Below are 14,957 nucleotides of genomic sequence, written 5' to 3'. Positions count from 1 at the left end.
TACTGTAATACATGTTTAAAATAGTGTGGGGAAACTTACTCCTCCTTTCTTAACTTATATTATGAAATGTTCTCTACAGTTGTGGATGATCTGACCCAACAACACACATGTGTTTTGAGTTCATCATATAACCCACTTTTATACATTGATGACATGTTCCTTGCCAAACTCCGGAAAATTTTCTGATTCCAAGGACAAGCAAGGAAGACGGTAATAGACTGGATAGTTTAGTTTACACAAATCCCAAATATTTCTCGAGTGATGGATTTTTTTAACTTGATTGCACAGTAATGTTGCTGTTGAAAATAACTAATGTCCACATCTTGTGTCCATGTCAATGCTCTGTAAAGCCTTAATCAGTTCCGAATGCATTTGAAATACAGTACTACAGTATCTGGATCCTAGAATTCAACACTGCAGACACTAAATGACCCCCCTCCCGACTCTTAGCTTAACCTGGAAAATAAATCTGCTGCTAAAGCAACACATTCCAGAAAAGGAAGAGACCTGTCTCCCGCCTAGTTGAGAACTGAACTCTCATATCCTGAGAAGGCAACTGAGAAGTTAGAATATTTGTTCTCTATTTACATCAGATCTAGATTACTCTGAGGCTCAATCCTTTCACCATTATTTCTACTATTCTTGTGTATCTGTTTACCTTGAGAGCCTATATCCTTTCCACAACCTTCCTGAACAGATTGACCCAGGCAAGGAATTGGCAGCCTGACATATTATACCCGGCCCCAAAAGAGGTACAGTCTTATGTTTGAGTGGATGCCTCCTCTCTCTAACAATTACTACCTGATCACTCTGACTAACTTGTTCCTCCAGGTTCACCTAGGAGATTCAACTCCTGGATTTTAGATTTGTTCTAAGTTTCAGGAATATTGTCCCAGTCATAGAAAGTCAGGAATCTTGGGAACCCTTGGCTAGCAACTAGTAGACTTCTTGGTGCAGGACATGAATTGCCCAATCCACTATTTACGTTATAAGATTTTAATTCATTAATCCTCTTTCCTTGAGTTGTGTGCTTATTACTGGGGTGTTTTGTGGTAACTAGCCACCTCCCCAGTACCTTGCTGGCTTGTGGTCTCACAGGTCACTTATAGATGACCCTTATGCTATAAATGAAATGTTGAAATATGAAATACACTTTTACAGCTGAGTGGAGTTTCAAGTTGGCAGAGACTATTGGAGGCTGACCCACATCCTCACAGCTTTGTGTATCAGTATAAGACTTGCTCAGGTTTTCATCTAGTGCTGGGTTAAGAAACTGCCAGACTAAGAGTTTGAAATAATTATTTGACCTTCTCGGGAGCAAGCTTATGCAGGAGCTATGGTGGTGATGTCCCACAGGTCATATATCTTCTGTCTTCCACTTATAAAATCACATTTCATACTTCGATCTTTCATCCTTAATTCTGATATGAATCCATTTCAGAAAAGTTGTAAATCCCAGGCACTGGTGAGAGTTAACAGATGATTAGAGAGCAGCCTGAGGTCTTAAGGAAGGTTGACCTTCAGGAGGAAGTTAAGGTTAAAACATTGTTACATCTTATACAACATGAATTTCAGTCAGCAAGACACTGAGACTCTGTGAAGAGACTACAAAATGTACCAGTACAGTTCTCAATAGAAAAGAAGATGATGTGCTAATTTCTAGTGCTGTACATACAGTACAGTTAAGGATGTGAAGCCAAGTTCCCTAAACTCACTTCTCTCAATGTAAAAGACAGCAGACTGTTCTTAGGCCATGGTCTACATAACCTATGACTGGTTGGGAGTAAATGGGTTAAATATGACACAGAAACAGTCTCAAGTAACTATACTAGTTTATAAAAATATATAATTTTATTATGCTTTAATTTGTTATTTGACACCTAATATAAATGGTAAGAATCCATCACAATGCTTTAATTTCATCCATTCATGATTAGTTTAGGTATTATCTCTAACAAGCTTTATCTAATATACTGTGCCTCTTCTTTCATCTGTTTATAACAGTGTGACCTAAAGATGAAACAATAATTCACAGGGATGTAATGCCTGCACACCATCTTTATAAGTTACAGCCATTTGAGGACTAAGTTGTCAATTACAAAGTTGTTGGGAAAGTTAGTGTAAGTCCTCAAATTCGATATCTCCGTTAGCCAGACCAACTGGTGCAGAGCAATTTTGGGAATGAGAGATTTCCGGGTAATGAGATGAATCTATCAAAGCCGGAAAAATCCCTCACCCCGGAATTTTCTGGGTACAGGAAAAGTTTTCTCGGAATTTCCAGAAAATGCGCCTGATTTTCATCAATCAAAGCCGGAAAAAAATCCCCCATCCCCGGAATTTTCCGGGTATCGGGAAAATTTTCTCATAATTATCTGGAAAATTCCAGCTTTGGGAATGATTTTCTGATAAAATTTAAATTCCGGCTATCGGAGAGTTACGGGTTTGAGGGATTCCAACTAATGGAGATATTACTGTATTCTTTAACATCCGGAAGAGTATACAGGACTGCCACTCACCTGATCACGTTAAGACATATTTGAAAATAATCAGCACTAAAGCCTTTTATCAAATATTTATTTTATAAACTTGTGAGTTTATCAGGAAAGTGTCCTTATTAATTTAAAAACTAAAGATAAGTCTGATAGATCAAAGCACACCATAATGTAATATAATGTTGTTCAAAATCAAGCACAAAAATATACCATTACTGTATTAACAGTGAAGAGCTCCAATATGGGTCCCACTGCATAATCCTATAACTGTACTGTACAACAACAAATGCATCAACATTTTCTCTATACAGAAGTTTTTTGTATTTTTATATATTTTACTTTAATTAAGTACATAAGCACTGTTAGAAATACTCAACAATACATCACACATTAACCTAAGTAGATACAGTACTCGGACACCAAGGAATGATGAGGCTGCCAGGACTGTACTCAAGAGACGCTTTGTGTCAGGTATTAATATAACAAAAAATTAATATATATAAATAAGTCTTAACATGTACAGTATATTGATTTCCACCTTAGTTTTGCACATTAACTTTTCATTATTATTAAGTAGTTTTGAGTCTGTTTTAGGTTCTACAGGATAAAAGGGTCATCATTATATTCTAATTTAGAAATTAACCTTTTGGATTGAGACTATGAAATGCATCCATAATCTGCATAGGAAGAAATGATTCAGCGCATTTCAGTTTTCACAATATATTCAGTTTCAAACAACACAAGGGAAGGTGTCACTATGGGTCAATGGAATCAATTTAGGTGTGTCTGACAGTCTCATTATTTATGTACAGCCAATTACACGGTACTAAAGTCCGTTTGCCTCTCCCCATGAACCTCCGAGAGATTTAGACTCATGAATCCGGAGCATTTATGGACAGAATAATGTATCGGTCTACTGCTTTGGGTTCACGAGTCTGAATCTTGAGGTTCGTGGTTCAGGGGGAGAGGTGAATAGACTTTAGTAGTTGACTGTACTGTAACTGAAATAAGATGTGACCACACCTCTATATGTCAGACAGTCAGACTTATTCCTCAGTGGAAGATGCCTTTGATCATTTGTAAAATTATAAGAATCTGTTTATCAAAGGCACAGCACATCTACAACTGATTTTATATCTCTCACCTCATATTTATATGTTTCTCATCTTTACCTTTGTTTCTCACCTAATCCTTCTAGTCCTTCACCATTAGCTTAAAAAAATAATATAATCAGATGAGCAAAGAAACAAAACTCATTAAAGCAATATCACTCACACAAAAATTTTTGAAAGACTTTTGCAATGCCCAAATATACTGTATATACATTATATACACACACAGGAATGCTTCCCTTATCCAGAGTCTCTTTACCATAAGTCTCCAATAACCAAACTTGAGAGTTGGTTGATTTGTTTAGCTATTCCAAGATGTTCTCTCGTTTTCGATTATGTGCGAAAAAAATTAAGTCTGCCAGACTGACTACCACGATGTGCCTCAACCTATGCTGGAACACATGTATTTTCTTAAGGTTTGATATTTGTCTGTGACCTGAAAGTACATGTGGTGTGGCCTTGATTAACTTTTATCACAACTCCCCAAAGGACTGATGGCATGTTTTGTGTGGCTCTCCTCTCCTCTTAGTGTGACCTGCATCTGCTCTCCCCACTTGATGAACTCTCTGTCTCCTGCTGTTGTGATTACCTAACTGATTTGTTTGGCATTTTCTGTGCATGATATAAGTATCGTACTGAACCCTATCAAAAGGGCCAGCCATGACTTTGGGATAGAAAAGTGATATTGAAAGTATCCATAAACTTGTGGTGTAGACACCACTTAGAGATACAAAAGACTAATAGACCACTACAGTACTGACTCTTAATGGTGAGTGCAGTAACACATCTCATCACTGTACAGTATCTATCATTCACTCCACTCTCTGTACAGTATATATATATATATATATATATATATATATATATATATATATATATATATATATATATATATATATATATATATATATATATATATATATATATATATATATATATATATATATATATATATATATATATATATATATATATATATATATATATATATATATATATATATATATATATATATATATAGCAAATGAGTAGAAAAGCATTATATTTACAGAGGCAAAGCAGTATACAAACACTTTACACGAGGGGAAAAGTGTTTTGGAAGTACAAAGGTATAAACAGACCTCTGCCATCTGTGCAGTAATCATTCAAAATATAAAGAGAAAGTAAATTTTGACTTAACCTGTCAACCCTCATAAAAGAAACACCAGAACACACTAGACAGAAGTGTTTGTGAAAGTAATTGATTCACTTAATGAGAGTGGCACCAAGATGCAAGTTAAACAAGCATGTTGAATTATAAATACATCCGTTAATCAATCGACTGCCACAGAGACTTTCAAAGAAACTGAATAATACTAAATGCTACACGGTAAGACACTGAAAGCTTAATGTCGCTCACTACCTTGGAGAAGACTGAGAAACCTCTTTTTCATTGAGCATTGACAGTGTCCCACATTTTCAATGACAATATAGAAATGCAGAGGGTTAGAAATCTTAACTAGCTGTACATGTCCTTCTGAACCAGCAGGTCTCTCAGATAACAGGAGCACCTCATGACTCAGAAGGATCTTGCCACTGTAGGCAATGTGGAACACTGCACACTATAAGCAGACATTATTTTGCAATATCTTAGTTCTGTTCACACACATTTTGCCTAGCATATAATATTTACAAAACAATGCAAGATTTGTCTATTTGCATTAACAAGATGTTATTCACCCATTAAAGTTTATTCTCAATCGCAACAAAGATCATCACATAAGACACCAATAGTTCTAGACGAATTTCATTTCTAATAACAGCGTTGTGCTTTTCCGCCTCACCTGGTGTAGTAAACACGATAGTAAAGTGTCTTACTCCGCCAGAGAGAATAGGAATTATCAAACTTGAGGTGGTAAACGCCCGTACCAGGGTAGGTGTGCGAGCCGGCATACACTTCCTCGTAACAATCCCGACGATAAACGGGGATAATTACCGACTGTGCTGGTCTACCACTCTCATGCTTCCTTCCTGCCAGGCGTTCAATGTCATCTCCCTCACCTATAATGTGGATAAGTAAGAGAATTATTTGTAAATATAATCAGTAATGTAGAAAAAAAAATTGTGCACCATAAAGCAAGTAGAATGATACATCCTATTTCATGATGACAATGCCTTGGGCAACTCATGTACTGTGAGTGAGTGACTGAGACTAAGGTCAGACTTATTACTGGAATCTCTGATTGTAAACTGGTAAAGCTTCAAAGATACACACTTCTGCCACTTACAACAACAGCAGTGTCTGTGAGAACTTTCTCAGGACTGGTTGCAGGGGATTGGTAAAACTAATCTTCCGCTGAGACCAAAACACGTTAAACACTTTCAATCAGAAGACGTATTGCTCTGTGTCATTGGTGGAATGCTCAGATATTTCACTAGTCTTATTACCACTTTTTTAATGTGTTGGGGTGAATATTGAGGAAAAGAACCAGAAAAATCACAATTATGCTGATATATCAGCAGTGATGATAATGAACTCATCAGATTTGGTGTTGTAAGAGGTGTTGTATGTATGTGATGTCATTCCTTTATAATGACTAGAAAATCTCAATCAAAACTACTGTACAGTGTATTGAAGAAATGGTGAAATAATAAACATGGTTAGGTTAGGTAACTGTCAAATGCATTTCAGATAATACGTCAACAGTAGTAACTGATTCACCTCTCTCTTTTGTATTAATAAGAATACATAGTGTACTGTACTATACTCTAGGCACACACTCAATACAGTCCTAACCTCCTCCCTACACAACTTATTAACCACAAATAAGAATTCCTTACCTTCTACGTCTTCTTCCTCTTCCTCGTCCTCACTCTCTGAGATGTGGACAGACACCACGTTACTGGAGTCTTTTGTCCACTCAAAATACACACCAAAACCTATGTCATAATTGTCGGTGGCAAACTCCCAAAATAGACAAGTGCCATCTTCGTGAGTAGGAACACGAACCTGGTTAAAAAAAAAAAATACTTTAATTACAAATAATATTACATACATATATAGTAAAATTATGTAGCTATCCCAAAACACAAAAAATTACGAAGTCAGTGTCTCATTTACTTCCAGTATGATACTTCCAATGTCTTAGCAAAGGAACCTTGTAAGTTGCATATACAGCAATGTGTTCTGGGACCCCCTCATCATCTCTATCTACTCTTTCATCTTCTCAAGCAAAATGACAATTACTGTACTGTACATTACATCTAAGTAAAAAACTCCCTTTACCTCAATATTTTTATGTTAAAGTAAACCTCAAGTTAAAAGAGTTCTATTACGAATTATAAACTGTTGAGCTTTTATTTGTTTTATTATTATTGAATTTTATGGGACCCTTGATGCTCGCACAACCCAAGCTAGGAACCATTGGTCTAGACTAACGACTCGTCTATTATCTTCCAAGCTTCCAAGAAGGAAATAAAATATATGCTGTAAATAATACATAAAATTGGCAGAAACTCACAGTGACAGTCTCTCCGTGGCCAACTTTAATGACCGAGTCGCCACCTTCACGTCTTATAGATTCCTTGAAGTCCTGAATGTCTCGTCTCGTCCACATGGAGGCAGGAGCAATGTTTTGGCACGAATCTGAAATAAGCAGAAAAAATATTATATATGTCTTTGTATTCTAAAATGAACATGAAACGTTTATTATAAAGAATTAAACATTTATGAAGAACTGAAGTATGAAACCCCATACATCATGATGTAGAAGTAATGAGGCAAGTCTGAAGTGCTGAAGAACAAACTCTACCCAGAGTCTTTGACAAGTTTAAGAGCATCATAAACTGTCCAGAAAGACAAGACTGGATACTGCTGACAATGCCTCTTAAAAAGTCAAGTATTAATATTTTACTTTAGTCTTTCACACCTGTATTATGTATTTATACACTCCTGTACAAAATAGACAATGAAACAGAAAGGTGTGGGGAGCAGCTGGGTGTGTGTAGCAGTAGGTCTCAATGGTTCCTGGACTCTAACCCCTTATTTTCACCATTACATGAACCCTTTAGGGACACAAGTTCATGTTAAAGTGAGGGTTTACTGTGAGGGTTGTAGCATATTCTTGCCGTGCCTTACCATCCTCGTCTGAGTCCTCACCACCTTCTGAATCATGACCATTTTCTGCCGGAATCGAACTTTCCTCACCTCCATCTGTCTGACTCTCTTGGCCCGTCTGAGGAAAATTGAAAGGTTAATGAACTGTGACCAAATTCCATATTTATCTTTATATCCTGGCAGTTAAAAGTGTTAAAATAATAAATAAATCACAATTTATGCACTGTCTAATTGTATTTCATGTTATTTTGTGATAAATTTCCTACATACACCATCACTTGGCATGTATTTTACTAACACCTCCGTCAATACATCATTTTCCGACACATATGATGTTTCCTATTACAAATATTCTCAAAAAAGAAAAAAAAGATTCCCTGTTTCTAGAGCAAAGTCCCTCTATCCTTCATACTCATTACAGCAGAAATCAAACATGTATGGTAGACTAGAACAGCAAAATGTCAATATAAAATGTCATGGGGAGTCTTTTACAGTACTGAAGATAAATAAATGGACAAGACTGCTCTCTCTTCCAGTAAAATAACTCATAATGTTCTTACCTAAAAATTAACCACAAGAAAAGATTATCTCTGACTTACTTGTTCATTTGTATCTTCATTTAGTTCTAGATGGTTCTGTTCTTGTTGATGTTGTTGTTGCTGTTGCTGTAGGAGAAGCTGCTGCTGGTACACTTGCTGCATGTATTGCTGGTAATGCTGATCTTGTAACTGTCTGATCAATACTGCTTGCTGCAAAAAGTTAACTGTGTAATAATCTTAAGCTTCCGACCTACTTCTTACCATGAGCTTTTTCTAGATCCACAAATGTGACCAATAAATTCTTCCACTTCCTCAAAATGCAACGTATGAAATATAATTGGCATGAATTAATACCACCCAAAAAATTAGAACTAAAGTATATCTAAATTTAGGATTAATCTGAATATATTACTGTATGAGATATTTTTATCATATCGACATCATGGGTAATATTATCACCGACGTTATCTCCGTATTCTGTACAGCTGCTCACCTGTTCAGGGTTGCCGGGGTACTGCTGCTCAGCATACTTGCGGAACTGCTCGTATGTCTGCTGGTTTAGTGCCTCCTGAATCTGTCGTCTAGGGTTAAATAACACATTAAGATTACCCTACAGTACAGTACTGTACAGTATATACTTTATCTATCACTAATTCCTAAAATATTCATCAGTTTAACAAAGCACCTTTTCATGTTTCCAATGGTGTGATATAACTCTTCATTTTTTAGTTCATTCTGTATCTCAACAATACCATCTTCACCCACCACTCTATAAAGGGTTTGTTCTCTGGTTTGGTAGTGATGATATATTAAAGGAAATGTTTACACAATCACAAAAACTTGTCTCATTAACTTTAAAAGTGTTAAACCAGATTAGAGAAAGAAATATTCTTGGCTTACTTTGTTTCCTCTTGCTTTTTTCTCTCCTCTTCCTCTTTTCTCCGCTCTTCTTCTTCTAACTTTCTTCTCTCTTCTTCCTCCCTTTGTCGTTCTTCTTCTTCTCTCCTTTGGAAACAACAAAGTTTTAGCTTAAAGGCATAATATTTATTATTTCCTGCACTGATAGCTCTCTCAATTTCCCTCTTTCTCCCACCATTTCATATATTGGTAACTTGCCCTCATCATCTATCCCTTACATTTATTTTCTGGAGCCGGTCTATATTTATTTTGAGTTGGGTTTGTGACGTTCTTTAGAGGCCTCACTTCTTCTGACTCATGAATAGAAAAAATGAGATATAATGACAACATTCTTCCCTTCTCAATAATCCACCTGGATGATGACGAGTTAAAGAACCTAACCTGAGCCCGTACTGCTCTCTGAAACACCACTGGATGTGTAATTATACGAGGATATGACTGGGTGTGAAGGCTGTAGCAAAACACTGGCTATACAAGTAATGCTTTCCTGCTCATAAGCATTGCATAGTCCCTGAATAATGGCAGGCTTTCCCTTAAGGTTCTTGGTGCACTTCACAGATAACTAATGAAGCCCAATAGGTAAAAAAAATGTATTTCACTTACGCTAGTCTCTCTTTTTCTAATTTGTCAGCCCACATAGCCTCAACATAGGGACGGAAAGTTGGGACCAGGTTGCTCAGTGTGGATATGAACTGTTGCTTGGCTTCTTCTCTACTCATGGACCCAAGAGCCTGCCATGCCAACCTGTAGAAGAATATTTCACATTACATTTATGGCAATTTAGATTAAAAATCATTACCAATGGCATTATACGCCCATCTTATGGACCCGTCTCAAAAATCACGGCAGTGCGCTACTGACAGTGGTTTTGGGAGGTTATGTTTACCTCTGATGTATTGTCTGATAATCATAAATAAATATTGTATTGTATACCACTTCTCCCGACCCTCCCCAATTCTGTCTCCAGATGCTGAGTGAAGCAAGTACAGTAAGGGGGTACTCAGTGGGTGATCCATTTACTTGTTTTCTTGCTTGTCTAGGCATTGTTTAGGCTAGGAAGTTGAAATTTGGACACTAAGACTGACCAGGTGCTTTGTGAGCTTCCCATGCTCATCATTCATGCTCATTGCACCCTGTCTACTCCTCAATTACCGTTCAGCCATAATGGAGGATAGTACAGTAGTGTATCAATATAATAAATAATATGTAATAAGGTGTACCAGGTATGTTATTATGTGCACATCAACATCATTAGTTTTGTGTAAACAGTTACATGTAAGCATTAGGCAATATTCTGCCTTATAAATATGGTCAAGATAAATGTCGTTACCAGGAACGAATAAATTCAAAGTACCTGTACAGTATGTTTTATTAATTTCTTGTGCACTGGTTCAAAGCTATATACTGTATGCTTCAATTATTTTGTCACAGATTAAGTAACTGGGAAAACAGTGAGAAAGTCATTTAAAACAGATAAACAGACTCAACAAGATCAAAATCCCAGACTATACAATACAGTAAATGTACTTGCAGTGGGGTTAGCTTATAGTACATGTGTATTCTTAATATAGTCTCCTAATGGGTCATACCTTCTGTCTTTGCCCACAACATCCAGTACTCCAACAGGGGGCGAGGTCACAGGGTCAAAGGGGCCATGCATCACTTGCTGTGTCATCCCCACCAACTCACATTTCTCCGCATATCCCAGATGGACTGCCTTCCCTTCTTTTTCTGAAATACATATACAGCATATAATTATTAACACAAAAGGACCGATGTTACAGTACTATACAAATATTTAAAATAAAGAAATTAAAATTCCAATTATATAACTTATATAAACTTGGTACAGTATTCCTGTTATCATTAAACAATTTAGAAATTGATATGATATACAGTACAGGCAGTCACCGAGTTATGAACATCCACACTTAAGAACCGGATCCCAATGTATTCATCACATAATTCAGTAACTAAAATCACATTTTTTACATTACTTTCATTATTCCATATTGTTTAACATCACTTTATTTACAGTATTTACATTTTTTGTTATGTATGGGATATTATTGTTTTGTATGGGCCAGGTTGTGACTAAAATGCCATTTTTCACATTACTGTACTTTATGATGATATGATTTTAAGCTGAAACTTTGTTGTTTCCACAGGAGAAAAGCAGAAGAATGACAAAGAGAGGAAAAAGAGAAAAGAAATCTAGATGAAGAGCAAAGAATACAGGAGGATAAAAAAAGCAAGAGGAAACAAAGTAAGCAAAGAATATTTGCAGTATTTATATTATTTGTTTTGTAGAGAATATCATTATTGTCTTGTATGGACAGAGTTGTGCTTTAACCTAACCTAAACTACTGTATGGAATTAACACGGAGCCGTCCAGGTACGTAACCTGTTAGTAACTCGGGTACTGTATAACAGCCTTACCAAGTATAATTATCCATACAAAAATGTTCTTAAGTTGCTGTTTTTTGGTGTGTATGGAACGTTAACCTCTATGAAACGTTTGTCATATGCCGCTCACATAAACAGTCAACAATGGTGTCACAGGAAGCTAGCGTGTCGACATAGATTAAGGATGAAAAAATTGGGGTAGAGTAATTGAGGACATTCCACCATAGAAAAAATATTTTTCTTTCCTCGCAATAAAGTAAAAAAAAAATAGTTACGAGGAAAACATTTAATTTAATCTTTACATTTTTTCTTCCTTGAACACTGCTATTGGATTGAGAGATCTGAGCTCCGGAAAACCGACAATGCTCCTTTGTTTACATTTGGCTAATCTTAAATGTTTCTTTGGTTCCTTTTAACATTTTTTTTTTACAGAAGATGATTAGACTGTAATGTTTTAGGTAAGGTTAGGTAAGGTGTTATGTTAATTTAGCACCGTATGCATGGGTTTCCCTCTGAGCTGAATAAAATTATGACGTTACCCAAATGAAATATAAAAAGTGGCGACCCAGTAGTGAAGGTATTAACATTTTACGTGAAGAGTTAGCTGAGAGTGTTCGGTGTCTTAGCTCTAGGATCACCCACTGGCAACTGTGTATATAGCGTAACTGTAAAGATGGTGTTCACAAATCAACAGACCACATACATATGTTTTTCTCGTGCACTTTATAATTTTCACGAGGTAAGAAAAAGCTTTTACTGGTAACTTGTGAAAAAAATCATCAATTATGTGCTATGGGCGCGCCACAGTCGTCAAGTATTACTAAAAATAATGACTAAAACCATTAAAAAAAATAGAATTTGCAATTCCTCTAATTTTTGATGGGGACATTCTAGAGGTAAGAACACTTCCTTACATAGAGAAATCTTAACTATTCTGTATCACGAGTCGGTGCCCCAGACTATTATCCTGGTAATTATATAGGAGTTAGTCCTATATATTAATCCATATTATATCATTAACAAAACACTAGTATTACTAATATACTTCAGTCACAAATTCAAATAAACAATTACCTTTAAAAAACTTGAGGGCGATCCGGTAGAGTTCTGAAAGAGAGAATCCCCAATGTATTTCTACGCCATTTTCTATTGGAGATATCTGAGATTGTTCTTGATTTATGTTATTTGTCATTTGTAGTTGATGAGACACAGTAATTGCCTCTATTTCTGCCTCAATTTGTGGAGTTGTCTCAGTGACATCCGCCCCACTCGCCATGTTTGTTTACATGTCACATCTGGTTACATTTCTCCATTACTGTTATTAATTTATTCTATGTCTTAGCTTAATGTATCACGAGAAAATATATTTATAATGCGAATGATTTGTAATATTAAGTATTTATATGATTTAAAGTTAGGGAATTATTTTTATTAAAGTTTAGTGTTTTTTAAGAAATATGAAACTATATTATGCCACGTATTTAATGTCTGAGTCAAGTATTTTCCCTTATTGCTGTGGGGGAGAAAAACTTTATTCCCGTGATTTACTTCCATTTTTCCTTATTAAACAATCCCAATAGTAAAATTCCCCTTGATTTACTGATGCAGAAACCTTTTAAAGTGACTGTAATTGAAAACTGAAGACCAGCGTATGCGTGTGTTTTATTATATAATGTATCTACAAAATCATTTATCAGAATATAAGAGTTTAAGACTTCAAGTTATTCCGTTTTTATCACGTACACCTGTTAGATTTTGTGATCTTTACTTTTATCTTCGCCATCGGTTGTTACTGGAGAGAGATAAGAGGCTCTGAACGATAGTGATTTCCATGTACAGTATATAGGTAGGGAAAGCAACACCAGAAATAGGACAATAGGATGGGTAATAGAAATGACAGCAGGAAATTTTTTTGATTTCAGTTATTACTTGAATCAGACGATTTTAGTAATTTCTTAATTAGAAAGAATAAACGAGAAGTGATTTGGCAACTTCCCCGAAATCATTGGCACATCCGCTGCAGTATGTAGTTAGTATGTACTGAGCTACTGGCTGTTCATAGTCATGTCATGTAATATCTTTATATCATTTGGGTAGACACAGTACATGCAAGTACCAATACCATGAGTATCCATCGCAGGCTCAACCAAAGTCATGAACCTCTGTGCTTGCTTGGTGAACCTAACTTATTGTGTCCCTCCCTAATTTGATCCTCATGCTTGTGAAATATTGTTTTTTCTTCACATTTCCTAGAAGTGTTATCAGTAGCAGGACAGTTATCTCTTTCACAAATAGTCTGGTGCTTTTCTTATCCACTCTATGTATAGTTCTTATCAGACATAGTACCTGAGTTACTTGTCTACTGTATTACCTGTGACCTTAGCGACCCAACCTATGACCTTGCTTGTCTGTGTTCTGTCGTGTCTGGTCAACCACTAACACACTGCTCGATGTATTTGGTTCCACGAAATGCGTTTGTTTCTGGGCTACTTCTAGACAACTTGGTGTATCGATAAATTTATCAGAATTAAGTTTTTTCCTCTAAATGTTTCTTTCTTATCACCCTTCATATGTGTTCTGCAGCTGCATGTAATTTGACCATAAGAGGCTACATTACCTCTTGGTTGGGCTCTGTGCAGAGGAATTTGAATTGTGTGAAGACAGTGGAATTATCTCCATGAAAATAACAACTTTGCACTGAGTACCTTCTCGCGGGGTTGATTTCCCTCCTCCCGTTACACATCACACACACACCTCTGGTCCGACAGACGAGAGAACGATTGCAAAATTCTCCTACACCACACAAGATCATTAGTGTTAATTTTCACTGTTTCCTTTTAAGTAATACTCTATCTGTTCCACCCATCTCTGGGCTCCTGTGCGGGGATTAACTGAGAGAGGTTCGGGGTTTAGTGAGCTCGGTTCTGTATTAGGTATGGATGGTGTCATTGACCTTGGGCGTGAAGGGTACAGGAGTTGAGGTGAGGGAGGCGAGGGTGGTGGAATGCGGCATTGCCCGGGGGTGGAATGTGACGATGTTATTGTTGCCGACTGTTGCTGTATTCGATGACCTGTTTATTTCGGGATCTTCAGGTCTTGCTTATCGGGATCTGACGACTTTATTTGTTTTCATGTATCTTTCTTGACTCTTCTGGTTAATTCATTGGAAAGAGGTTGAAGGTGAACGTTTTCCTGTTGACTTATACGGAAAACACCTTGGGAAATATTGTGATACTCGTCTGCTGTGTATTTTGATGTCAGTTTTGGTGGTTTATATATTACTTCTGTGACACAATTTTCTCTACCATTGTTCAGTTCTATTTAAACACTTTATATATTCATTATAGTTTTAGTTTAATGTTTGATAGAGTACTTAAAAAAATTCCCCTGATAA

The 14,957-nt window shown here is 36.3% G+C and overlaps 1 protein-coding gene across 2 annotated transcripts; it reads right to left on the bottom strand.

Annotated features, from left to right (window-relative positions):
• Positions 1 to 3,196: 3,196 nt before the first annotated feature.
• Positions 3,197 to 12,844, bottom strand: LOC121856772 (Golgi resident protein GCP60-like). Of its 2 annotated transcripts, none has more exons than XM_042352467.1 (10): positions 12,638 to 12,844; positions 10,747 to 10,888; positions 9,761 to 9,901; positions 9,140 to 9,244; positions 8,733 to 8,820; positions 8,300 to 8,449; positions 7,722 to 7,818; positions 7,105 to 7,229; positions 6,425 to 6,593; positions 3,197 to 5,644 (listed from the first exon to the last, which is right to left on the bottom strand). In XM_042352467.1, exons 1-10 carry the CDS (start codon positions 12,837 to 12,839, stop codon positions 5,424 to 5,426), a joined length of 1,440 nt encoding a protein of 479 aa, XP_042208401.1. In that variant the 5' UTR covers positions 12,840 to 12,844; the 3' UTR covers positions 3,197 to 5,423. The 2 variants fall into 2 exon arrangements, with proteins under 2 accessions (XP_042208401.1, XP_042208402.1); XM_042352468.1 differs by having other exon boundaries at positions 7,791 to 7,818.
• Positions 12,845 to 14,957: the final 2,113 nt, after the last annotated feature.

Source organism: Homarus americanus, unplaced genomic scaffold, assembly GCF_018991925.1.
Source record: "Homarus americanus isolate GMGI-L3 unplaced genomic scaffold, GMGI_Hamer_2.0 scaffold46833, whole genome shotgun sequence".
Lineage (NCBI taxonomy): Eukaryota > Metazoa > Arthropoda > Malacostraca > Decapoda > Nephropidae > Homarus > Homarus americanus.
Note: the sequence above shows the minus strand (reverse complement) of the source record. Positions and strands in the feature narration are given on the sequence as shown.

What these genes read in the sequence shown, in the direction of transcription:
- LOC121856772 (XM_042352467.1), bottom strand. Translation starts at nt 12,839, where the DNA reads ATGGCGAGTGGGGCGGATGTCACTGAGACAACTCCACAAATTGAGGCA. An exon ending in CGCCCTCAAGTTTTTTAAAG is followed by an intron (nt 10,889 to 12,637) that starts GTAATTGTTTAT and finishes TATGTATTTCAG; the next exon opens with AAAAAGAAGGGAAGGCAGTC. An exon ending in ACCCCGGCAACCCTGAACAG is followed by an intron (nt 8,450 to 8,732) that starts GTGAGCAGCTGT and finishes AACTTTTTGCAG; the next exon opens with CAAGCAGTATTGATCAGACA.